Source organism: Malus sylvestris, chromosome 3 (assembly GCF_916048215.2).
Source record: "Malus sylvestris chromosome 3, drMalSylv7.2, whole genome shotgun sequence".
Lineage (NCBI taxonomy): Eukaryota > Viridiplantae > Streptophyta > Magnoliopsida > Rosales > Rosaceae > Malus > Malus sylvestris.
The window spans coordinates 24,126,527-24,153,874 of NC_062262.1; the positions used below are offsets into that span (position 1 = coordinate 24,126,527).

General features: G+C 37.9%; 3 protein-coding genes across 3 annotated transcripts; 1 reads left to right on the forward strand and 2 right to left on the reverse strand.

Annotated features, from left to right (window-relative positions):
- Positions 1 to 2,001: 2,001 nt before the first annotated feature.
- Positions 2,002 to 6,371, forward strand: LOC126614692 (uncharacterized). Its single transcript, XM_050282348.1, has 2 exons — positions 2,002 to 4,631; positions 6,044 to 6,371. Exon 1 carries the CDS (start codon positions 2,272 to 2,274, stop codon positions 4,411 to 4,413), a length of 2,142 nt encoding a protein of 713 aa, XP_050138305.1. The 5' UTR covers positions 2,002 to 2,271; the 3' UTR covers positions 4,414 to 4,631; positions 6,044 to 6,371.
- Positions 6,372 to 9,388: 3,017 nt separating this feature from the next.
- Positions 9,389 to 10,461, reverse strand: LOC126614704 (nuclear transcription factor Y subunit B-3-like). Its single transcript, XM_050282361.1, has one exon. The coding sequence runs from the start codon at positions 10,144 to 10,146 to the stop codon at positions 9,565 to 9,567; it is 582 nt and encodes a 193-aa protein (XP_050138318.1). The 5' UTR covers positions 10,147 to 10,461; the 3' UTR covers positions 9,389 to 9,564.
- A 6,622-nt stretch (positions 10,462 to 17,083) lies between these two features.
- Positions 17,084 to 24,164, reverse strand: LOC126615328 (DEK domain-containing chromatin-associated protein 4-like). Its single transcript, XM_050283145.1, has 12 exons — positions 24,008 to 24,164; positions 22,437 to 23,333; positions 22,306 to 22,339; positions 20,888 to 20,967; positions 20,514 to 20,573; positions 20,272 to 20,382; positions 19,768 to 19,848; positions 19,596 to 19,679; positions 18,485 to 18,950; positions 18,082 to 18,194; positions 17,829 to 17,859; positions 17,084 to 17,520 (listed from the first exon to the last, which is right to left on the reverse strand). Exons 2-12 carry the CDS (start codon positions 23,283 to 23,285, stop codon positions 17,357 to 17,359), a joined length of 2,073 nt encoding a protein of 690 aa, XP_050139102.1. The 5' UTR covers positions 23,286 to 23,333; positions 24,008 to 24,164; the 3' UTR covers positions 17,084 to 17,356.
- Between the last annotated feature and the right edge of the window lie 3,184 nt (positions 24,165 to 27,348).

Below are 27,348 nucleotides of genomic sequence, written 5' to 3' on the forward strand. Positions count from 1 at the left end.
AAAAATTACCCTAAAGGCCGGTTATCCCTTCTCCAAAGGGAGCCGGCCATTTCCTTCTTTTTTCCACCATAATTTTTCTTTTTTGTGACATTGATTAGCCAATTATACAAAAACTCCCAAAAACATTTCTTTAATTAGTCAATTAATATATTTATTCCTAATTAATATATTAATGGACTAATTAAATCCACAAATGGCACCCAAATTTGATCCAAGGGCCGGCCACCTTTTCTCCAAAGGGGACCGGCCATATCCTATATATACCTCCCATTTTTCTCACAAAAGATGATTCCAACACTTTGGCAAAAATCCTAAAATTCTCTAAACACTCTTTATCTCTAAATTCTAACTTTGGCATCGAAGGATCTTCGGCCAAAGCCCCCCTCCCCCATTCACGCGTGAGGCTCTTGACCTTAACCTAAGGTGTTAATTGTTTTGTAGGTGCAAATTTGTCCAAGATTAAGGAGGAAGAAATTTGCATCCACAGGGAGTAATAACAAAAAGGCTTTTTATTTAAAATGGTCCCTAAGATTTGCATCATCCATAAGTTTGGTCCCTGAGATTTAAAATCAATAAAAGTAGTCTCTGAGATTGTCCACCATCCATGATTTTGGTCCTTACGCTGAAGCTTTTGACCGGAAGTTTGGGCAATTTTCAAACTCAATCGTTTCTTAACCAAATTCTACCCATAATATATCAAAATGAAGATAGGAAAGTGTAGAATAAGATTATATCTATTTGAAAGCCCAATGATTGCCGGAGATGGATAGAAAATAGCCTCAAAGTTGACTGGTCCGAGGGAAAACTGGAAAACTTGCCGGAAACTCGCCGAAAACTGGGTAAACTTTAAACGTTCATAACTTCTTCAATACTCAATGAAATCAAGTGATTCAAAAACGAAAATCATACTTCTCAACGATAAGAAGAGAATTGTACCTTTTTCAACGGCTACTTTGCCATGTTTTGGCCGGAAAACGGCTCAAAAGTGGTTGTTGAAAAATGAGTCAGCAACTTTCGAGCCGTTTTTCGGCCAAACCATGGCAATTTAGCGTTGAAAAAAGGTACCATTCTATTATTCTCGTCGAGAAGTATGATTTTTGTTTTGGATCACTTAATTTTGTTGAGTATTGAAGAAGTTATGAACGTTTAAAATTTAACCAGTTTTTTGGTTTTTCCTCGGACCAGTCAATTTTGAGGCTTTTTTTTTACCATCTCCGGCAACAATTGGGCTTCCAAATAGATATAATCTTATTCTATACTTTCCTATCTTCATTTTGATATATTATGGGTCGAATTGGGTTAAGAAACGATTGAGTTACGAAGCTTTAAAAATTACCCAAACTTCCGGCCAAAAGCTTCAGCAGAATGATCAAAATCATGGATGGTGGACAATCTCAATGACTATTTCTATTTATTTTAAATCTCAGAGACCAAATTTATGGATGATGCAAATCTCAGGGACCATTTTGAATAAAAAGCCTAACAGAAATATTTAGTAATAACAGAAATGCTACATGACACTATTTCTGTAGGGGAGTTTGTTAATATAGTTAGAAGGGTATTATTGTAATTGAAATATATGGTTATATAAGAAATTGTATAGCTATTATTTTCATTGAGTTCAATTGTATACATTCTCTGAATTCTATCAATACAATCTCTTTGGTTGCTCTCTATCACTTTCCTCTTCCTCTGTACCAATTACTCATCTTTTACTGGGACGAAAAAAACTTGATGTCCTTAATGTTGAAAACCACGAAACAAGAAGATAGTAAATTGAAATTTACCCAAAAAATAGAGAAATAAAAGCAATTGAAAATGGGGTGTGATATCTACACATCCCTTTTTACTTATCTCACACCTTTTTGATTTTCTGCCGTCGGATTGAATGAATTAAAGAAAATCAACAGATAAAAATTAACAAGGATGTGTAGTAGATATCATACCCCTTGAAAATACTGGAAAATTTCCAATAAGAGGCGTAAGTTAGCTGGAACACGTAGGGGTAGAATTTGGAATTTAACATAGATTACCAGAAATTTCACCCCTTTCAAGTTTCCAGAATATCGCAGAGATTAGGGTTTCTTTCTCCAACTCTCAAGACTCGCTCTCATTCTCTCTCTCTTCCCTGGTAAGATCTCAAAACCCTAATTTCCCCTTTTTATTTCTCCGTTTTTCATTTCAGAAAAATGCCTACTTGTTGATTTCTGCCAACACTTCCACTGCCCACACGAAAACAATAGATATAGAAAACCCTGTACCTTCGAAAGAATGGATGAAGGGGACGGGGCTGATCAGATGGGTCAGTTCCACCGCAACGAGGCGATCTCGGCGGTGGCCGACGATGGTTTTTTGGCCGAGGAGGACGACGATTATGAGGACCTTTACAACGACGTCAATGTCGGCGAGGGGTTTTATCAGTCTATGAGAAAGAACGAGGATGTAGGGTTTAGGAATGAGGTGGTGGAGGAGAAGAAAGTTGAGGTTGAGTCACCAGATGTTGCTCCGTCGGAATCTCAAGGTGGTCTGATACCCCGTAGTGGTGAGGAGACCTGTGGGGGTGGGGGTGGGGGTGATGGAGGGGTTAGAGGTTCTGCGTATAATAATCAGAATCTAGGGTTTAGAGGGAACGATATGGGTATGAAAGGGAGTGATGGGTTGGGTCCCGTTGGGGGTGGGGGAGGAGGTGCGATTAGGGTTGAATTAGGGCAGGCATCCAGTAAGAAGAAAGAGTTTGAGCAACAAAGTGGGAATAATAGTAGTGTTGGGGTGCAAGGGATTGTTGCTCAGCAGCCGCCGCAACAATTGCAACAACAACATCAACCACAATCTCATCCGCAACAGCAACAGTTACATGGCCCTGCTGCTGGTGGGAATGTGGGGAATGAGGGCATGTTGAGGCAAGCTGGTAGTGTTGGAGGTGGTAATATGAACGGGATTGGTGGGAATAGTGGTCCGGGAGGAGGATTTGGTGGTGCCACTGGTGGTGGAGCGGGGACAATATTGTTTGTGGGTGATTTGCATTGGTGGACTACTGATGCAGAGCTGGAGGCAGAGTTATGTAAGTATGGACCTGTTAAGGAAGTGAAGTTTTTCGATGAGAAAGCAAGTGGAAAGTCAAAAGGGTATTGTCAGGTTGAGTTTTATGATCCTAATTCTGCCACGGCCTGCAAGGAAGGAATGCATGGTCATGTGTTTAATGGGCGCCCATGCGTTGTAGCATTCGCATCACCATTTAGTGTTAAGAGAATGGGGGAGGCTCAAGTAAATAGGAACCAGCAGGTAACCCAAACTGCAGTGCCTCAAATTGGTGGGAAGAGGGGGTCCAATGAAGCCGGGAATAAAACTGGTGGGAGTAACATTTCAACTGGCGGGAATTATCAAGGTGGGGATAACAATAGAGGTTATGGGAGAGGTAACTGGGGGAGAGGTAATACACAGGGTATGGGAAATAGAGGACCAGTCGGACCAAGGAATAGGGGTGCGATGAATGGAAGGGGTATAATGGGTAATGGTGGAAATGGGTTTGGGCAAGGTATTGGTGCAACCCCTCCTATGATGCACCCTCAGTCAATGATGGGTCAGGGTTTTGATCCAGCTTTTGGTGGACCAATGGGGAGAATGGGAAGTTATGGAGGCTTTCCTGGTGCTCCTACGCCTCCTTTCTCAGGAATCTTGTCTTCATTTCCACCTGTGGGGAATGTTGGGCTACCTGGAGTGGCACCTCATGTGAATCCTGCATTTTTTGGAAGAGGAATGCCCATGAATGGAATGGGAATGATGCCTACATCAGGTGTTGATGGGCCTAATATGGGTATGTGGTCCGACCCTAGTATGGGTGGATGGGCAGGTGAAGAGCATGGTGGTGGCAGAGCTGGGGAGTCTAGTTATGGCGAGGAAGCTGCTTCTGACCATCAATATGGTGAGGTTAGTCATGATAGAGGAGGTGCTTGGCCAAATGCCATGAAGGAGAAAGATAGAGGTTCAGAGAGGGACTGGTCTGGATCTTCTGATAGAAGATATCGTGATGATAGGGATCAGGGATATGAGAGAGATGAGCCTAGAGAGAAAGAGGTGGCTCATGACCATGACTTCTCTGAAAGAAGGTATCGTGATGATGTTGATGTTAGTCGAGAACGGGATAGAGAGCGTGATAGGGGTCGGGAACGTTCTCGAGATCATGATCGTGAACGTGATAAAAATCGTGAACGAGACCGTGACAGACACAGGGAAGACAGAGACAGATATGCTGATCATCACAAGTACAGAGACCGTGAGCAGGAACATGATGATGAATGGGAACGGGGACGGTCATCCAGGCATAGTAAGGCACGGGTAACTCAAGAGGATGATCGTCGGTCAAGATCAAGGGATGCTGATTATGGGAAGAGAAGGCGGCTTACTTCTGAGTAACTGCTCTACTTCTTACTTTTCTTTACTTTCTATTGAGAAAGAAAGGCAATAGAGTAAAAAGAACTGCTGGCTTTTGGTTCACCGTGCTTATTTGGATTCTCTTTCAAGTGGTGTTTTTGGGTCCTTAATTCATCCAATGGCTGCTGTCACGTCATTGCGTAGATTTTTTTTATTGCTTCTGTCTAGCGAGAGCAGAGTTTAATTCTCATGTGGATAAGGTAAGCCTTTAAAATTCAATTTAATTTTCATCTGTGCATGTATGTTTGAAAATTGTTCTATTGTCTGTTTTGGATGTGTCATACAGATATTTGTGATGTGCTTTTATCATGCATGACCAGTCTTATTCCGGTTTAGTTCTTGTGTGTTGTCTGTAGAGTCATATTTTGGAGCTTAGTTTTTTTGTTTTGAGAGGTTTTTATGTCCTCTAATATAGCCGTACTTTTTAGTTCTTACTGATGTTAAATCAGTTTTTTGACTTTGCCTAATTCGTAGATCTGTGGTATTTACATATTATAGTCTTTTACGAGCATGCTTTAGTGTTTTGAATTTTACTTTTATTGCTATGTTTATCATTTGGGCTTAACATGATGCCTTAAAAACACTTTTACAATTAGAGTCTAAATGGTACAGATCTACACCAAGTTCTCAAGCATTTGTGATCTATTGTTCCATAAATATTTGTGCTTTTTCAAACCATGTTCCTGTACACACATTGCATCTATTTGTATGACACAGAAGCCCCTAAATGCCGTTTATCTGTTGAATTCGCTATGTAGTCGAAATGAACAGTGGGATTTGGTTTTCCACGATGACCACATTCGAAATTCTGCGTATATGGGTATATATATATACACACACACACATACAGTTTGGTACTTCCATTAGGATTGCATTTAGAATGATTCCACTTGATTAATGATGTTATCTGGCTAGAGAACAGTACTCTAGATGTATAGGTATCCATGGTTTTTATTTAGTTTAGGTTCTATAAAATAATTGTAACTCAAACATTTTCAAACTTCCGTCTTTTTAATTATGTCTCTACAGTTTTCAGTATATTTAGTATACGTGTTAATGATCTTACTGTGTCTAAAATAATTATAGTATCAGTCGGGATGGTATTAACTGATGACTTTGACCTCTCAATGACTTTCCAAATTTGAAGGTTGCTTAGCTTATTCGGATACACTAGTGATTTAAAGTAAACATAAAACAATCGTGCAGATAACAGTGACCTGGAAACATACTATGGTAGTTCTAGACAGACAGCTACAGCAATCATGTTACCCAGTCCCGGTGATTTGAAAATCTGTCATTTAGTAGTCAGTGCTGTTTGTAATTTACTAGATTAGCTTTGGGAACCAATCTATACAACCTAATAGTTCTCTTGCTGTTGTGATTGAGCTGCCTTGGGGGGTGGGGGGGAGGAGGCGTCCTTGGATTTTGATGATTTGGTTGCTTTTTCCTAAACTTATATGTGTTTTGATTTTTACCGTTTACCACTCTCTGTACAAGCATCATTTAAGTTTACCACTGTGTTACCAGTAGAGTATGTTACTGTTTCCTGATGTGCCCATTGTTGGCTTGATAATTGTAGATATTTACTCTCACCTGTTTCACTGTCTAATAGTTTGAAGGACACTCTATCGTGAGAATTGAAGCTGTTAAGTAGAACTTGGAGTTTGACGACCTCGATAATCTACAACTGAAGAGACAATGCACGGTGTTTCCCTTTCACTACCTGGATATAGAACCTGAACACTTTGCTTTTGGTTTTAGCTTTTGTTTATGTTTATGTTGGAGTAAATTAGAGCACTGGATCGAAAAGATTTGTGGATATTGTTATAACGGCAGGAAATTGCCGGAGTCTATGTGGTAGATTGTTTCGGAACCTGATATTTGACTGTTGTAATAGGATATGGCAGAGGATGTTGGTAATATGCCTTGTTTTGGTTGTATCATTTTGCCCTCATTTTTTTGTTTTGGGTTTGTATACCTCCAATGCTGATTGTGCCCAATTTTTGTGAAGATGTAGAAAACCAACCATTCTTTTGTAGTAAGTGTTTTTAGACCCTTTAGAGTTAGAATTGTATAGTTGTCGCACGTCGGCATCGTGTACATAGAGAAAAGTAGGTGTTTGTTATCTTGTACATAGTGAATTCATTTTCATATCTTCAAAGCTTATCTTAGTTTCTGTTTGCATGGATTCAATTCTGAATTCTGAAGTTTATCGGTACCTCACCTGTCTCTTCTCCTGAATTGAACCCGCACCAGATGCATATGTTGCGAAATTATGGGTAGTTTATGTCGAACCCATAGAGGAACTATTGGACTTTATATTGTGAAAAGGCAAGGGGATTGAAACCATAGGTATGGGTCTGAACCCCACAAGGGCCACAACACACTCGAAAGTGTTACAAATCCATTTCGTTTTTCGACCAACATGTTCATGTCACGTCAGCAAGTTAACAATTTATGTAACCAAGTTCACAAGATAGATATAAGATTGAGTGTAAGGGGTAAAATGTGGGAGAATAAATTGTAGAGGATAAAGTGAGATTAAGTGGAGAATGTAAGTGACATGGTTAATAATAAGCCTTTTCTAGGCACAGCTGAGATGGAAGACGACCAAAAAGAAGCAGAGACTATTCAGATCTAGTTTTTTGGTGGGGTTGGAAGAACAGGCTCCCCCCACTCTAGTGAAGAAGTTGAAGTGAGAGTTGACCTTGAGCCATCCAATTCCTCCCTCTCTCTCTCTCTCTCTCTCTCTCTCTCTCTCTCTCATCCAAAGGAAGCGAGGAGATGAGCTTCAACCCAAATGTCAAATCCAACCCAATTAGACAAAGTGGGCAATCAAAACTCGTAAGACTTATATGGTCAACCAAATCATCATTTTTTTCTTAAAAAGAAAATAAATTAGACAAGGTGGATAACCAAATCATCTTGGGGTAGAAATCACGTACTAAATTTTCTAAATTAGAATAATCCAAACTTAGGTACATATAGCGAAGCAAAAACTTCTAGTTAAACTTGACTGAGTATAAGTATTTATAAAATGAATTTTGAACTCTGCTATACACGTTACCATTCAATTGTATTGATATTTATTTTATAAATAAAGAAATAAATTAAACAACAAGGCCTTGAGGATAGCCAATACAAAAGGAGTCAAACAATAAAGCCTAGCAGAACTACTGCTACTTAGTACTACGGTCTAGTGATATTCTTTTTCACTTGTAAATGAGAGGTCTTAGATACGATACTAGACAATGCGAGTTTGCATCACATTATTGCTAACCTATTGTGAGGCTAAGCCTCACCCCATCTCCCTTAGTGTAGATAATCTCGTTTGTTAAAATAAAAATAAAAAATAAAAAATAAAAAAAGTAGAGCTGCTCTCCCAAGGTCCTCACGTGTTCAAGGAGGGGATCATAATTTTCGAAACCACACAATCTTAATTTTTTTTGGGTGCTTTATAACTAACTAGGTTTGAATAATATTGATAAAAGATTGGATGAAATTGGATGTGTAAAGTTCTTAGGCTGATTTTATGCAATTAGATTAGCTGGGTTTAGATATTTGATGAGGAGAATAAGTTTTGCACATAAAAGAGATTCGACATGACATGAGAGTGAGACCTTCTTCTCTCTTCTTTTTTTGTTTTGTTTTGTTTTATTAATTAGTATTTTGTTTCGGTGTAACAAAAATTAAGTGATGCCTTAATCTATTGTAAGATTAATTTGAGGACTCATACAAAAAAAAAACCTCAAAGATTCTCAAAATAAGAATCTTAGGTGATCAGCACTGATCTAAGAAGGGCACGACAAGAAGGAAACCAAACATAATCTAAATTAAGGGATGTGCTATCCACAAACCCTTTGTTAATTTATGCTCTCTGATCGTCATCAATTCATTCGATCCAACAGTCTAAAATTAAGAGTGTATGGAAAGTAAAAACAGGTGTATAGATATCACACCCCTATATCAATTAGGGATGGGCAACGGTTATGGCAGGTGGGTAACCGCGGTTATTTACCCATAACCGTTTATGCTCATACTCACATAACCGTTTACCCGTTGGGTAATTGCCTAAACGGTTATACTCATACTCATAACCGTTTATAAACGGTTAACCATACCCATAACCGCATACACATTTAACCGTAACCGTTTAATACCCGTTTATCCATTTATCCTTTTTAACCAGTTTATCTTTTTTTTTACCATTACCCATTTTTCACCCGTCTACATGTTTTTTAACAACTTGAAAATTTAAAAAAAAAATGTCATAATTTTTTTTTTTACAATTAAACACCGTTATAGGTACATTCATATACATTTCCATATTTTAATTTTTTAAATCCTTATATCATTCCAATAATTGAAATAATAGTTTACGGACGATATTTTTAACTGTTACCAATGAAGGTAAACATAATATTTGCTAAGTATTATTGGGTTACAAAAATTGTTTAGAAGACATTTCTGTCAAAACATTTCTGTCAATTTCACAATTACCAGTAAAGAATTTAAATTAATTTGGCCAATTCCTTGATGATGAGAATCATCATTCCTGTAGCAATGTTATTGAGAAAATGATCGATAAATTCCTTGCTAATTTATTGGGTGCTAAGTATTATTGGATCGGGAGCATGGTTTGTATTAGTTTTACATATATAAAATAAATGGATAAACGGTTACTCGTTTATAACCGCGGTTAATACCCATAACCTCCAATTTAAATTTCAAGGGTAAACGGTTATACCCATAACCATTTATTTATCTAAACGGTTACCCATAACAGTAACCGTTTAATTTAAATGGGCGGGTAACTGCGGTTATCCATAACCAATGGGTATTTGCCCATCCCTAATATCCATAGAATGCCCATAACTAGTTGGAGCATCGGCAAAGAAGTTTGCTTCTCTCCGTATATCTATATTAATAATCTAATAAATCCGTAATTACAAAATAATTTTAGTGACAAGTAAAAGTAATATAAATAACAAGTAGGAGTTTACATACACAGACACAGTGACTGTCCTCGATTAAGAAAAACACTTTAAAGCAAAATAATTAGCAATCAAATTACAAAAACAACCCTAAAGCAAATGGCCAGCCACGAAGACCAGAGAGTCTAGCCTAATATAATCATCTGGGCCTACCCATGTTAGATCCGGACCCACTCTTCCCCATCCCAACTCCACTCACACCCATCTGATGAAACCCACTCCCGCCGTACACGTGTCCCTGATGCTGCTGCTGCTGCTGCTGCTGTTGCTGCTGCCAGTATACCCCAGCTCCGCCACTGCTCCCACCACCGCCCTCATACCCAACCCCACCATTCCCGCCACCGCTCCCGTCCTTGTCACGCGCCGACACGCTGCTCTTCTCCCCTTCCATCTCCCTAAACCTCTGCAAATAAACCTTCAGAGGCTCCACGTACTCCTCGAACCCTAACGTCGTCATCGCCCACAGCAAATCGTCGCCGTTGATTGTCTTCCTCTTCTCCCTCTGACACTTGTCGGAGGCCTCGCCGGTGATGAAGCTTATGAACTCCGACACGCACTCCTGCACCGTCTCCTTCGCGTCTTTCGAGATCTTCGCGTTCGCCGGCAGCGCCTTCTTCATGATCCGGCTCACGTTCGCTATAGGCAGCAATCGGTCCTGTTCCCGCGGCGAGAGCTCGCTCTTCGTGTGCGCTCCTCCCGAGTCGTTGTCCGAGTCCGCCATTGATGAAAATTCTCAAGCTTTTTGCAGTAATTTTGGTACAAAATACTACAAGTTGACTTCACATACTGTAGTCGCCGATCAAAATCGCTAAAAAATGGAAATTTCGAGCTCCGAATCGAGCTAAAATATCCAGGAATTGCAATTGACGCTTCGAATTTTTGAAAAAAAATTGGATTTAACTTGCCTTCGAGAATTTGAATTCAGTGAGAAAAAAGACGGAGATTCCAGCAAAATCGGAGCTTTGATTATGAGAAATTGGGATGAGAGAGAGAGAGATAGAGGGGGGGAAGCTTTTGGGAGCGAATGCGTTGGGTCCGTTGGATCATGGAGTTAATAACGCCTATCCGGTGGTCACGTGCACGAATGTGGACCGTTGTTTGCCGATAAGTGTTGGGTGTACCCTGACGGCGTTAGGGGCGTCGGATGAGTTGAGGTGGATGATCGGGGCCGTTCATTTGGTATCCGGCACGTGGTTGGTCTGACCTGGATTTTCCTTTTTCAAAAGATATTCAACCTTTTGTGGAAACTTCTATTTTCATTTTTATTTCAACCAATAATTATTTATTTATTTTCTTACAACAAGCTTTGGTCAGCATCTTGTAATAGATAGCTATTTATTAAATGTTTTAATATTAAAATCCTTAATTTTCCTTTTTATTTAGATTCACTGCCTTTAGAAGTTTTTTATATTTCCATAAATATAGAAAGTCATGTGTTGTGGGAGGTGGACATGCATACATTTTTTTTTTTTAAACAACGATATTATCTACATTAAAGGATGAGAGAGTGAACTAAGTCTCACAATGAACTAGCAATAATATGGTTCAACTTCGCCTTTGACGACAATCAAACTGAATACTTCTTACTTATAAATGAAGAGAAATACCACTAGATCGTAATATTAAGTGGCGTGGATGAAAAAAACGATGTGGATGTTTCCTTTGTGTCTACACTCTTTCGTAGCACATTACGGCAGTCACTTAACAAATTTTCTCATTACGCACAATTCCAAGAATTTGGCAATAAGTCACATAACATAGCAAAATTTGATGATATTTTGTATAGACATACCAAACGCTAAACTCTTTTTGTACAAATAAAAAATTTAAACATTATGCTTACTGAAATATTGATGATATGTTGTTACATTGTCAAGATATTGTCGCCAATTTATTTAACCATATTTGAACTTACGACATGGTCGTTTTGAGCAAAACAAACTCATCCTTACTTAGCCCTACCTAATACGGAGCAGCACCGCTTGTCCTATCCTATGGTCTCGAGGCAAGGATTTGGTGTCAAGCCATTAAACTTCCTTCCGGGGAGCTTTGAGCTAGGGTGTTGCCAAGGGTGGCCCTGAGGGTAGCACAAGTAGACGCCCGCCTAAAGACCTCACTTCAGAGGGGTCCCCAAAAATTTTATATCATGTAATTAACATATAAATACAGAAAAAAGTAAAAAATATCCTAATTTAGTTGTTGGTGCAGTAGAAATGTTCAGCTTCCTTTTCCTTTGGGGTGTTCAGTTCAAAATATGGAGATGCCTTTTTAGTGACTAATTTTTCTTGTTTTTCAAATTTACTCCCAATCCATATGTCCAACTCTCATTCCATCTGTCCAAGTGCATATAAAGTTATAAAACTCAAGTCCTTTGCAATTTTTTTCTTTCAACTTCCCAATATTTCCATTCATATCGAATGTTTAAATCAAGTATCACATGATCTTGAAGATTGTACTTTAAGGTAATCAAAACTTCGAATTTATATTTTGTTTTTCAATAATTTTTTATTCAATGGATTATATTAATATTTGATTCGTTTGTTCTTTACTCTCCTGATCATCAAGTTTCATTGTTCTTCACTTTCAATCTTAGAATCTTGACTGCAAACATTTAGTACATTTGCATCTAAAAACATGAGACTTGTAATATTTAAGTAATGTTTGTATATTTATTTTCTTTTGATATTGATTTTAAATGATATTTGATGTGGAAATACATTTTTTTATGTATTTAGCGAATTCTTTTTATACATCAATGTACAAGGCTCGCCTAGGTCTCCCAAATTCTCAGGGCCGCCCTAGGTGCTACTATGCGTGGAAGTGAACCGATCCAATTTTTGTCTTTGAGCGGAATGTTTATAGTTTTGCTTTAGCGAATGGGGCAATGCAACAAGAAGATAGCTCGGCCAGCTATACCAAAGATTGTTGGCAAGAAAATAGTTAATTGACACAACAAAGAAATCAAATTATAGGTTTTTTTTTGTTGCAGCGATATTAAATGAGAGAGGATCCAAACTCAAATTTTTTGGTGCAAGAATTTTTTAGAAAAACTAATGAAAATGACTTAAAAACTTTGAGTTTTAACGATAAGGACAAAATAAAGAATAAAGTCAATAGTACCAAGATTGACTTTTTAATGTAAAAATGTGATTTTTCGTTAAAGTAAATAGTACCGAGAACTTTTCGTTAAATTTTTTTTTTAATCAAATAAACTACAAACCCCTTACTAAAGCGTGTGATTTTGAACTAATTTATTTATAAAGCATGATTTGTTGCTTTTATTTTTGTTTTAATATCGTTTATTATTTATATTTATGACTTGAATTGCTTCCAACTTGGCACAGCAAATCCCCATTTGACACGTCCAAGTCTAAGAAGCTTTGAGAATTTGTCTTTTTCGATCATTTCACTTGTGATAATTTAGAAATTAAACTTAGTTTATGGTCCCAAACTCAAAACAAAACTGAATTTATATAACTCTAGTGCACATTGTGATGAAACTAATGCTTAATTATTCATATTTTACTGGGAAAATCATCAAATCTCCTATGAAATTCGACAATAACTTATGTTTGTACTATATTATATCGACTTCGAAGTTATTGAGTATCGATCAACAGGAAGCATCGATAATTTTCAGAGGGATCCCTTCTTTGACACACTAGTTGAAACGCACAAATCAACCTCACAAGCAATGAGAGCCATAACACGTGGCCACCACGACATGTGACTATCCCATGACTAATGGGAGACTTCCTTCCAATTTAGAGGCAATCACATCACGACAAGTGGCACCACCATATTAATGCATTCAATCCCCCATTGGCCTAAATCAAGAACTCTCCTCCAACTTTGCCTCCATAGAAGGGTAACTTCTACTCTATTCAAAGGATTAATTACATTTACTATTCAACACTATATTACCATAAACACCGCGCCCACATGGCACCCTAAATATACTTTGTTAACATAAGCATTAGAGACTCTTAGGCAGGTATAACACTGGTGCCTTTCGATACGTGCTCATCTTCCTCACAGGCTACTTCATCTGTCTACCTTTGACCAGAGCACTCTCGCGGAAGTCCTTACATAGCACTCTACATTGACTCGAAGTCTATTCAATTTCGTGCATCAACATTTGGCGTTGTTTGTGAGAAACGACTGATTCCTACTCTCACCAACTTGACCAAGATGAGTCTCAAATTTCGCACCCTCTCCTTCGACCAAGTACCTATCTCCAACATAGGAAGCGAAGAAGGTCAAAGTACATAGCAAAATACACCTCTCATGTGCAGTGCAAAGTAGAGGAAATAAAAAACCCAAGTTGACCTTCAAGCTAGAGTCAAAGAGTTTGACGCTCAAAATAACAAAATAGCGACCAAGAATGAGGTCCTCCAGGAACAATATGAGAAGCTCTACGATCCTTCAATCCTTAAGGTGACTTATGCCTACTGAAGGAGAAGCTGTCTTTAGGGAGATACATGAGGGAGTTTGTGGAGATCATGTTGGATCTAGGCCCTTCGCACACAAGGCATTTCGTCATGGATACTATTGGCCAACACTTCACCAAAATGCCATTAAAATCTCTCACTCTTGTGACAAGTGTTAGTGCTATGCGACTATTCGTCACGCCCCTCCTAAGCCTCTCACTCCCATGGTCAGCCCTTGGCCTAGTAGGGTCTTGATTTGATCGCCCCAATGCCTTCAGGCAATGGCAAGGTTCGGTATGTGACTGTGGCAATGTACTACTTCACAAAGTGGGCTGAAGTAGAATTCTTGGAAACCATCATTGAGGCAAGGATAGAGGACTTTGTGAATGAACATCCTCTGCAGATTTGGCATTCCTATCACCATTGTCGTGGACAACGAGTGCCAATTCGACAATAAGAAGTCATCAACTTATATTTCGCCTCTCCAATTGATCCTCAGGCTATTGGGCAAATGGAAGCCATCAACAAGATCACCAAGCACCCCTTGAAAACAAGCTAAGGATCAAGTCCTTTGGTCATAGACCGAACTTCATATGAAACATGTTCATCGCTATCATGACATTATGCTTTGATAAGATAATGTAACAGGTAATATTGTTTCTTCACATAGCATGCATTATTAAACTAGAATGTCACATAGTGATAAACTCGTTTCGTACAAGTTCTCCTTGAATGGTACTGTTGAAATGAGCTTCTACTTTCTACTTTCTGGAGGGGGTGTTGGTCACACACAGTGACCTACTATTAAGGCAACTGAACGTAGTTCCAAAATCTCCACATTAAAAACTCTTCTATACAACCTGCCGACTTTTGCCGACTTCACGACCCTGATATGACTTGGAATATACTTAATTTTGGATTTTGTTGATAGTGTTTGGTTTAACCAAGTCTGCTCGCATAGTTTCAACAAAGAGGTATTTGGCCCTTTGGAATACCGTATATTCGACATGTTGTACTCCCATATAAAGGGGTTTGGAATTTGAATCCACGATTTCTAAATGTCGCAAAATAAAATGTATTACAGTCTAAGAAACAAGTTAAGAGGTCGCACTTGGTGCGATGACAAGTGCCTTCGCCCATGAGCGGTAGGTCTCGGGTTCGAGACTTGGGAGCAGCCTCTCCATAAATGGGGGTAAGGCTAGCCGACATTCACCTCTCCCAGACCCTGCGTAAAGCGGGAGCCTTGTGCACTGGGTACGACCTTTTACAGTCTAAGAAACAAGTTGAAATGAGTTTTATTCATTAGGAAACCCGAAACAATTTCAATATTTCTCTCAAATTTTTAGGTGATAGGTTTAAGTTCCATTGCCATAAATGACACGTTCATGCCAAATTATTGACGTCCTATATTGTTGGCCCACGCAAAACTAAGGTTACCTTAACAAGGTTATTCACACGGTACAATTTATCTCCATTCTTAACATGTAATTAGTGTAAACAAAATTTTGCACTAAATCTTTCTTTTTGTAAATGAGTGTGCGTACCTATCTGTTTGTAGTTTACATATTCGAATCTTAAATCTCAAAGGAAATGTTTTTAGCCACTTGAGACTTGAACTAAAACCCCTAAAAAAGGTAATGTTTTTAACCCGTTAAATTTTGAGTTAAATTAATAAACACGTGTCGAATAATTAGAAGAAAACATGGACGGAGACACAAATTTGGCAATAGCAGATCCCTATTAACTAATCAACAAATGTATAATTACGCAGGCTTTAATTATTTAAAATACTTTTTGAGGATGTAAGCTCGAGTTGAATAATTAACAAAATGTCGTTTTCTATACAAATAAAAAAGTCCAATTACTACAAAATAAAATTCCAACGTAGTGGAGAAAATAACACTTGTATTTTAATATCATGGGACGGTGATATTAAACCCCTAACACAATAATTAAAGTTTAAATGCGCTTAAAATATCATTAACTGTCTCTAAACCCGATTAGCAAATCATGTGGTCCACTTCACAAGTGGAGCAATCTGTCTTTGTCTAGAGGATCACTATAAACAATGCATTTGCAAAAGGAACTCCGAAATCACTAGGAAACGTCTTATTATTGGCAAGTCGTAAAATATTTTCAACAATAGTCGTCGGAACAAAATGTTTTTCGCAGTAAATACATTTCATTGGAACAAATTCCACGTCGATGATAATCAAATAGTTAAATGGTTTCCAATATAGTTGCACCTCTACTTGGCAATTATTCATATGCATGTGAGGATGTCTACCTAAAGTGATGCAGTACAAGGGTCGGCTTTCTGTCCCAAATAGATGGGGAGGAGAATGCATAAGGAGGCCATCAATGTCAAACGCATTTAGGGAGTTCGAACGAGAGACCTCTTCCAATAGAGCAATAACTAGTTGGCGAGCCCGGACATTCAATGAGCTGTGAATCCACGGCCAATCCTAGCACACGTTATCCTTATATCCGTGACATCTTTTATCTCACGCTATGAATCGTTGTTCGAGTAAATAAATACTCAACTTACCAATTGCAACCAACAGTAAATTGGCGCTAGATCGCTCTCAAACTTGAAGTTGTCACTTGCGTCCTTCCGTCAACGTCTGCTAATTTTTCTGTCATTTTCAGGGCAAACATTTCTACTCACACCTAGTCCCTGAGTCTCCACTTTCTCTTGTTTCAACTTCAATTTGGGATGACACGAGAAGAAAACTAGAGGTACGCGACTAGGGAAGCATAATAACATGAGCGAACATGTTCACCTAGTTTGGAAGAAAAACAAACGGGCTTGACAGAATGACCAAGGTGAGACATAATTAACTGTTGGAGGACTAGAATCTAAAAAAACTTATTCTAGATTGTTTAGTCATATAACGAAAGGCGCCACGACAGCAAATAAAGCCAGAATAGAACTCTAAATTAAACCCCAGGAAAAGAATAAGAAATCACAGAAGTCACCTGTCAGGTAGATATCATATATGATTAGTGACCACTGGTCAGCCAGTTGATCCAAAACATTGAGAAACAGTCATGAGCTCAACCACAAAATGACCGGACATACCTGCAGATTCGGCACTGAAGGACTTTAATCAGTTTGGCTCTCACTCCTGCATGGATGTAATCAGTCCAACATAGACCAAATATCGAGCAGTAACATCCAAAAATTGGGGTCATAGTAATAAATTCAGAAAATCGTAGAAACTCAAATTATCAACCAAAAAGTTCGGTTATATTAGACAGTAAAACTCCTATAGATTATGTGAATGTGTACATAACAAGCTGCAATCCTGCAGCACAACTTAATTTAACATCCGCTGGTTTAACATTTAAATTTACTAGTTTACTTGCCAGCAAGCAGAGCACTAACGATGACAGACTAAATAGTACATGCAGCATTAACATTAAGTCAAAAAAGCAAAACAAAAAAAGGGACATAAATAGCTATTACTATGTCCATGCAGTCACATTCCCTCTCATTGGTCAGACTTCGACCTCCTCTTCCTTAGCAGTCTGGGTTTCGTCTTTCTCTGGATCCCCTTCTTCGTCTTCTTCATCTGCCTCGTCAGCTAATTTAGTAAGCTCTTCCTGGATCATGAGCTTTATGGCTGACTTTCTTAAGCTGAGATCTGCATCGAATTGCCCGGCTGCAAAGAAAATCGGCAGGTAAGAAGGCAACCAACTAAGAATTCAAGAAGATGAGTGTTGATTTAATCAAGCATTAAGTTTCAAAACAAAAACTAATGATTTCTTCAATCATACAGCAGATGAACGTTCACAATTTTTCTAACCAATTTACTAGATGCATCAAGCATGAACAAATATAGAGAAATTTCTCTGAAAGGAGACCTTTTAAAAGCTGAGACCAAATTAGTACATTTGGATATCACGAATATTCAAAAGGAAATGAAGGCATTTAAAATTTAAATAAAACAATACAAACGAGAGTGCATACCAAGTAGCTTCAGAATGTCGGTGAAAGTAGCCTGAAGAATAAAGAAAACACAACTTGTAAGTGTATGAGAACCGTCACTTACCAGACAGAGGGGTAAGCATAAACAAAGGAATATAATGGGCTCAGATACTTCTTGTTTTGATTGCTGATCTGTATAATGTTCTCACTTCTCACTGTTCTCAGCATATCATATGCAAACACCCTTTACAAACATATTTACCAGTTCATTCTACAACTGGTACTATAAGCTTACCGTATTGAAGTCAACTTGTTTGAGAATTTGACATATTGCATCTCTCAAATTGTCATCAGTTGGCCTCAATTTTCCCTCCTTGGTCTTGTCCTTCCCTTTAGCAACTTTTTTCACTTCAAATAAGCAATAGTATTTAGTATTATTGACTAGGATGAAACGATAGACAAGCTCCAATTCTTGCCAAAAAAATCCAAAAGAGTCAGTTGTTTATGAACAATATGTATTAGACAACATTATCAAATCGTGCAAAAAAATTGACTAGATAAATCACTGTCCCTCAATACTTAAACAAAACGAGAAGACAACAAAGATGTACAAGTACTTCCAAAATAGTTATTAAAGAAAAATGTCTTATAATCAAGATGGTGATGATGGTAATGGAAGAAGAGATTTCAGTTTATACCAGTTTTTTCCGTTGAGGCAGATTTTTTTGGAGTAGATTCTTTGGACACCTTCTCATTTTTCTTCTTCCTTGAGGATGCCTTTGGACTTGTATCACTGTCATCATCAACCAGAGTGCGTTTTGTTGATGATTTCCTTTGTCTTTTACTAGGTGGCGGAGTAGATTTAGCAGAAACTCTGGATTTTTTGGTTTTAACTTTTTCAGAAGATTCCTTCTTTCTGAATGATGATTTTGATCGTGGCTTCTTTTTTATCACTTCTGCCTCAGAATCATCGGAAGAATTATGTTTCTCCTCACTTTCTGAACGCTCAGGCATCACGTCCTCTGACTTTTCTGGTACACCATTTTCATTTTCGTCCTCAGCATTTTCTTCTTCTTCGGCTTTCACATCTTCCTCTGACTCATCTTCTGTATCTGGTGTACTCTTGTCCTCCGTTTTTGAATCATCATCATTCTTTCTATGATTCTGGAAAATTACAGAACAAAAATTAATTTTTTGAAAAAATAAATAAGATAAAAAAAACATTAAGTGGCACAAAGCCCTCTAAACAGAATGAACAGAAAAAATCCAATGCAGGTTGCATGCATGTTTCTTCTCTAGATAAATTCTTATAAAACATTTTATTTTTCATGGAATTGCAGTAAAATTCACAATCAGTACAAACTTTGGCAACAGTGCATATAAGTGCTCTTATCTTAAGATCCACCAATGCTACGTAAAGAGATGGTCCATGGAATAGTTCCCCATTCTATACACACTGAAAAGAATTAAGAAGCCACATTCCATACACACAGAGGCCATGGAATAGTGCACCCGTCAGACACTCTAGTAAGTTTGACAAAGAAACATATAACATTCATTAGAAGACACAAGCTTAACTAAAATGGCAAGACAAAGTGTTGTCCAAAGTGCAAAATTTATACACACTTAATGAATATAAGAACATGACCAAATTTAAAGAAATAAATACAAATAAAAAGAATACCAACTTCTGCTAAAGTAGAACCTTTTATAGTTACAGCAAGATGAAAAAAAAATTTATTCGCCAATTAGGCTATTATACCAATGCACAAGTCACAACTTTATATACACAGGATGCAAAAATAACACCTTTGCTGGGCGCTTTGAGCTTGTGCCCCCAGATGTTGAAGGACTTCCTTTAGTTGCCCTCTTGCGCTTGTTGCCCTTAGTTGGCTGACATTGAAACAGGAAATGAAAAGTATTAACATACAGCTCTAGAAAACAATTCTCTCCGAGTGAGAAAAATTGCAAGTAAACAAACCGTCTCTTTTTCTGCGAGGAGTGCATCAGTTGTAGCATGAGGAGCCATCAAAAATTCAATGAGCTTTGCAACTATATCCTCCTGCATTTGCATTTTCCAGCTCATTTAAGCAACTGTCCTCCCAACTTTGTCAATAACAACATTAGTTTTTCAAATTAGGCCGAAAGTTCATTTCTGATATGCCACCAAAACCAGTGTTTCAGATAATGCCACGATACATCAACCCTTTCTTTTTACTAGAGAAAGCAAAATCGGATAAACTGTTGCGTCTAAAGGTCCACTCACAGTTAAATTATCAATTTTGTGGATTACAAGAGCAGACAATTATGTCTGAATTGAACAATGTGTGTAATGTAAGGTAATCAACCATCAAGAAACATCCCCACTGGGGAGCAAGTTACTTTAGTCAGTGAACAAGTAATAGATTCAACACAACAAATATAAAGATTTAGGAACAAATTTCCAAACCAAAAAGGTAGCAGCAGCAATAGAAAGTTAGCAAACCTTCCTAGTAGTAGCTTTGGAAACTGATAAGTTGAGCAGATCACAGAAGTCCAGTAACTTCTCTTTATTACACTTGTCAAATTTTTCTTTTACTTTAGCATTTTGCTTGTCCTGCAACAATGACAACATTTGAACCTCACTATGATATCACTTAAAATTTTAGTGATAACACCCTCAAAGCACTAGAACATGTCAAACGCATGCAGCAAAGATAATTTGTTTATTCATTATGCATCTTTTACCTCATTTCCACGCCACACAAAACCAGAAAACCTGGATATATTACTCTTGACCTCAAGTGCCTGCAAAATTAAAGGAAAGCCACATAGACATATCATTTCAGACTACATTTGAAGAATACTGCCTTCAGAATCTCCCGAGAGATTTTATGCATGTAGTTTAATTTTGCAGTACCACATTCTTGTCACCAAGTTGGGTGAGGAAAAAATGATCGAAAATAAAAAATGGGAATTGTTATTGGCACTCCCAAAATCTTATTTTGCACTCCAAAAAATAATTAGAAAGAAAAATAAACTTGTGATGATTGCAGAATGAGATTTTTGGAGTACTAATAACAGATCCCTAAAAAAAAAGGAGTAAGCAGTAAATGAATTACCTTTCCTCTCCTTCCAAAAAGAATAGTATGAAGTAGTTTTATGTTATCATCAATTTTCCTTCTTGACAACTTGAAAGCCACTGAACAATTTGAATAAGACAAACATCAACCATTTGCATTGCCATGATGAATATAGCCTTAAACAACTCCCTAGTTGCAAGATCAGGTTGTTATGAATCAAGGGGACAATAATTTGGACAATAATTTAGTCTCGTACTTTGATGTAAAAAATTAAAAGGATGGGGAAGAGAAGACCTAAATTCTCAGTAAATAATCTATTTGAAAATATACAATACATCACATAGAGAGTTAGATATAGATTTCTTGTACGCAATTGGTTAACAGGAAAAACACGACAAAAAAGTATTAATTGCCAATAATTGAACAAACAATCTCCATAATTTATAAATTAAAGTATTAAATGCAGTTGAATGCTAGTCAAGTCTTCGTACTCTACACTTAGCCTAACTTTTCATATACATGATATGGACAACCAGATACACGACAAGAAGCAAAATGTGGAAGTACTGTTTTGTGCTTTTTGGTTGATGTAAATTGTCGGTGGATAAGGAAATGCTAGACTCATGAAAATAAAAGTCAAGACAGAAACTCCCATCACAGTGATAGCGTTCTAGGAGCCACCATAGGAATCACACCTAGAGGTAGGTTACATCACAAAATCTAAAGAGAAACATATGCTGCTCACTCACTGGAAAGGTCTCTAAATTCATTAGTTTCAATGAAAGAAAAAGCTCTCCCAAGCCTTTTATAGAGTTCTGGATACTACATGTAATTCATGTTGAACCCATGGTATGTAAACCAATATCAATTACTATATGTATGAATCCAAGACACCACACTAACTCTGAACCAACATTAGTTACTATCATATTACCCAATATGTGAGGTATAGATGTAAAAGACTCTTCCCTGTTGCAATAAAAACCCTAAAACAGTAGCTCATATTCACCGACTTGACCAAACCAACCACACAAGACCCCAGGTAGGAATAACATCATGATGTTCCAAAATAAGGGTTTGTGCATTTGAGCCCTCCTTGTCAAACTTTAGGTAAACTTTTAAAGGGCAACCACTTATATTCCTTCCAGATACATTACTACCAGATCCCTCGGACAACATACAGAACATGAAAATATCTTCCAAAACAAAAGTGACCACTGAAAGCTTTGACCCCTACACAGCCCCCTATGAAGCTACCCTATGAAGCTAAAAATATGTCGATGTAGTTACTACTGAAAGGAGTTTAAATTGGAAAAGAATATGCAAGTGGATTACTGGATTGATACGACGTTCATTTAAAAGAAATTAAAATGTACAAAACTTTAACAGGGAGAACCAAAGTGAGGTTCATAAATAGTACGATAAAAAATAGGAGAACAATAGGGCAGGAACAGTACCATTAGGTATGTCTTTCAATGGTGTACCGCGTCCCTACAATATTTAAGGTAAAACTATAAACAAAATATTACTCGGTAATACATAACCTGAAAGTGATATCTATAGAACAGAAAGCAAATAAAAAGAAGACCTTCTCTATATGGAATTCCTTGGCATTATCCTTTTCAATAGCTTCCACCAGCCTTTCAACTGATTTCCGCTCACGAACAGGCCGATCAGTAGCAGGAGTTCTTGGCTCAGGCTCCTTCTTTTCTGCAACTTTCTTTTTCTTCTCTATGGTTTTCTCTGCACTCTTTCCTTTTGCACGCTTCCTTGGCCCTTTCTCCACCTTAGCTTCTTCTTCCTTCTCTTCTTCCATCTCTTCTTCCTTATCTTCTACTATCTCTTCTTTTTCTTCTTCCTTCTCTTCTTCCATCTCTTCTTCCTTATCTTCTACTATCTCTTCTTTCTCTTCTTCCTTCTCTTCAACCTTCACTTTTTCCTTCTCTTCCTCCACCGAAAGCCCATCAACCTTCTCTTCTTCCACTTCAATTTCCTTCTTTTCTTCAGTCTCCTCTTTTTCATTTGGAGCAGTTTCTTCTTCCTTTTCCTCAACTTTGAGTTCCTCTGTTCCTTCTTTCACCTTTTCACCTTTGCTTCCATCAGCCTCTAGGTCTTTGTCCATTTTCTCAACTTGTGCATTCTCGTCATCTTTTTTAACTTCATCTGGACCAGTTTCCTCTTTCAATTCCTCAACTTTGGGTCCTTCAGCTTCGTCTTTCACTTGTTCAACTTTGCTTCCGTTGGTCTCTTGGTCTTCATCCATTTTCTCCACTTCATCGATCTCATTACCTTTCTTATCTACGTCCATTTCTTTTACCTCAACCCTTTCATCCCCTTTTTTCTCAGTTGCATCTCTGCTAGTTTTCTCTAACTGGCTAGTCCCATTTGCCACTTTTTCAGTGTCATTGGCCACCATGTCTTTTTCACCCATGATCATTTAACCAAAAACAGATTACCTTCGTCGCAAAATTGATTAGAGAAACCCCTGAAACAAATGTATATCCATTTAGGGATGCATAACGTATTATGCAAAAGAACGCTGATAGAAATTTAACGGTTACCATAACAGTTTCAAACAAATATAATGTCAACAGTTAGGAAATTTTCAAACAAAATTCATCAAGTTTGAAAATGTGGCAACTACAGCTTTCGCTCTAACAAATAATAATCCAAAGAACAACAATAGAATCTAGGAGAAAAATGCAATGGAAATTAAAAAAATGACAGTCCCCAGAAAATTGAAATCCCTAACTAAATCTGGACCAAGTAAATAACATGCATAGCCCAACAGGAAAATTTTAAATCTTTAGCTTCTACACTGCTTTAACTAACTCAAAAACCTCAGCTTTTCAACAAACGGCGTTAATAGAACAAAAAAAAAATATAGCAAAGAAATTATCTTCTTCTTTTTTTCAGCTTTCTCGGCAACCAAACAGAACCAAGAAAAAAAATCCAATTATGCACAATAACCAGTAAAAATCAAGCAAAATTCACAACGTTTGAGGGCTGCAACAACCAGTTGGAAACCCTAAGCTCTGCACCTCAATTATCCCCAACTACACCGCCAAAGAGAACAAAAATTTACAGAAAAAAAGCAGAAGAAAAAAAAATAATTGGTAATTAAAATTGAATAAAAATTGATTAGGGTATGAAACTTACAGAGATTTGAGTTCGTGTTGGTTGATTTGGAGCTCAGAAAAGTCTTCGAGTCCCACTCTCAGTGCTTCTCTCTCTCTTACACATTGTCGTTATTATTATTATGCTTCGAATTTCTATTTTTATTTTTGTTTTCTTAATTTTATTTATGATGTGGATATATGCATATATATAGTCCGGACTTCAAAGCCGGATTCAAAATGCAGTTAAATGCCACGTCAGTTTGAGTTGCAGATCGAGCTCATCCACGGTCCAGATCTGGTTTAGCATGGCACCTAGCGAATCGACGGCCACTGGTTGACGTTCGTTCTTTTTTTTTTTTTTTTTTTTTTAATCTTTGAATAAATGGCACAGTATTTTATTGATAAAAGTAGTTTGGTATGACGTCAACACTAACTTCCACTCCTCAGTTTTTTTTTTATCAATTTTTAATTTTTTTTTAAAATGAACTAGCTAGTTACCTTGTCACAGCAGTCGAGAAGACTCACAAAGAGATTTCAACCTCTTTTGATCACGATCGTGTGATTCACTAACAACAAAAATGGAACCCAAGTGAAATACAGGTCTGGAATTTATCCTCAACCACTAAACCACTCCACAGTGGTACAAGAGAGCGTATTCTCTTCCGAGTATCAACATCGATGCCTCGATCAGAACAAGTTTCATGTCAAAACAAATCAAAATAATTTTTTGAATAAAGTTTTGCTCAAAATGAATCTCTTGTTTGGGTTTCTCGTTAATTTTTTATTTTCTAAAATTCTTTGATTAACATTTGATCGTTGCGAGCGACGTCAAGGGGGTGGGTCCATTAACGTAATGGCAAAAATAGTTATGTCCGTCCATAGCTATTTTTGCCATTACAATTTTTCATGCTAGTCATCGATTTGCAACAAAAATATTCAGTCTTACAATCTCATCTTCCTTCGATCAAGTAATAATATAAAACTGACACTGAGACATAACCAAATTTGTAACTGCTGACCATTAGACATAGAACATCACAGCAAATCAACAAAATGTTTCCGACTCCATGCAAAGTCCCCTATCATGTCGCAAAACTAATTCTTATAGCGCCATACTATATGGCCGTTGATGCCAAGGATCCAGACAAACCGTAATGACTAAACAGGTCAGAAAATCGAGCTCAAAGCTCCCACGGATTAATTACGAGCATTCTTGCTCTTCAAATAATCCACATACATTCTCTTTCTCACTATACGTGATGTGAAGAAATTCATCTGCATCCTTATTTTCCTCGTCGACCCCACTTACCCATAAAATTAAATAAAAGCATTGAACAAACGTAGATCAAGTAAAATGTTGTACGTTGAAATTTTTGAAGAAAATAAAGCATACCAAGCCTTAACGACAAACAGGGGTTGATTAAGGTTTTAGGATTGATGAATGGATTAGTTGAGATAAATCGTAAATCAATGACGATAAAGAATGAATGATTTTGTTCATAGGATATGTTTGTACCATACTTGATAAATCCCGAAACTACCAAGCATCGGTCAACGTCATACCTTCAAGGACCCACTAAGGGGTTCATGCTGAGACACTCATGCCGAAGCACAAGAGTTTCCCTCCAACCAGGATGTCCATAGCACGACATATATCAACATCAGAATCAATCACAGACTGATGGTAATTGTGCTTAAAATTATGTATTTGTGTAAACCCTTCATTATTAATGAGAACCCCTCTACTTCGTGGACGTAGCCAAACTTAGGGTGAACCACGTACATCTTGTGTTTGCTTTCCTATCTCTATCTATTTACATTTTATCCTCACAGGTGACCGGAGCAACCGAGTAAAGGTCATAAACTTGACACTTTAGTTGTTCCAAAGTCTTCACTGATTTTGTGCATCAACATTTGGCGTCGTTTGTGGGAAACGACACTTATTCCTACTCTCTCCAACTTTGTAAAGTTGGTTTCCATCGTTCCACTCTCATTTGAATAGGCATCCCTCTCCAACATAGGGAGTGAAGGAAGCCATAGCACACAGAACCACACTCCCTTTGTGCCTGGTGTTAGGCAACGAAGGAAGGAACGAAAGAAGTTTGCTCTTCAAGCTAAAGTCGAATAGTTGTAGGCTCAGAACAACAAGATAACAATGAAAAAGAAATCCTCCAGGAGCAGTATGAGAAGCTCTTTAAAATGCTTCATAAGGCTAGGCATACTCAGTCATATGAGCCCTTACCCATGTGGACGTCAGCCATCACCTGGGTACCCCTCAACACGGGGGTTCATCGGTCTTCAACATGGATATTCCTAATTAGGAGCAAGCTACTCATCAATGTATTGATCAACGTCAGACTTCTCTCAACCTAGCTGCTTCGACCCGAAGCAGAAGAAGTGGAGGGAGGCACCTTCTTGCAGAGGGAGTGGAAAGATCGAACGCTGTTTATCGCGATTGTCGAGACTTCTTGAGGCAGTGTTAAGAGAACCCTATCCACATAAGTTAAAGGATTAATGACCCAAGGGTTTCTGAAAGACTCGGTCCTCTACCACGACCTAGGCCAGTTACCAATCCAAGGAATGAGCAACAAGTCATAGAGGAATATAAGGGTGTAAAAGACTCGAAGGGCTACCAACAGGCATGCCCTATAAGCCAGTATAGTGAACCTAAAGAAAGACCACATGCCCTTGATCAAACTTTCCTACTTCCAAGAGGTGATAGAAACTTACAAAGGAAGGTTCCAGTAGTACATGACTCCACTCAGGGCCCCTTTGTCCTGCAGATCTTTGAGGAAGTAAACAAGTTGAAGGCCGAATGTCAGGCCAAGATACCTGACTGGAATCAACCAAGGCCCGACCCTCTTCTAAGGAGAATCCTTGACACACCTCTCCAGCAAAGACAAAGCAAAAGTTGGGGTTACAAGTATATATCAGAATGAAGGATCCGATTAAACACTTTAACCTCTTTGAGTCCACCATGGCATATCGGATGCATACTGATTAAGAACGATGTCTTTTCTTCCCTTCCATCCTCTCTGGTGGAGCACTGAACTGGTATTATCATCTTCCACCTGAGACAATAGATTAATTTGAGGAGCCGAGGAAACCGTTTGTCTCTCAACACATTTTCCAGATTGATTGCTTGCACTCTGCAGATAACTTGTACATTAATCACTAGAAGCCAGATGAGTTAATACGTGAGTATGCCGACCGCTTTAGCCATGAGTATTCTCATTGAGCTGAGGTAGATGACAAGACTACCTTCCAAGCCTTCACGGCAAGCCTACATGACTGTTTGTTCAAGTACATGATCAATGCCAACACTTGGAATACTTACTCTGAGGTGATGGCACAAGCTTACAATCATGCATCTACCGAAGC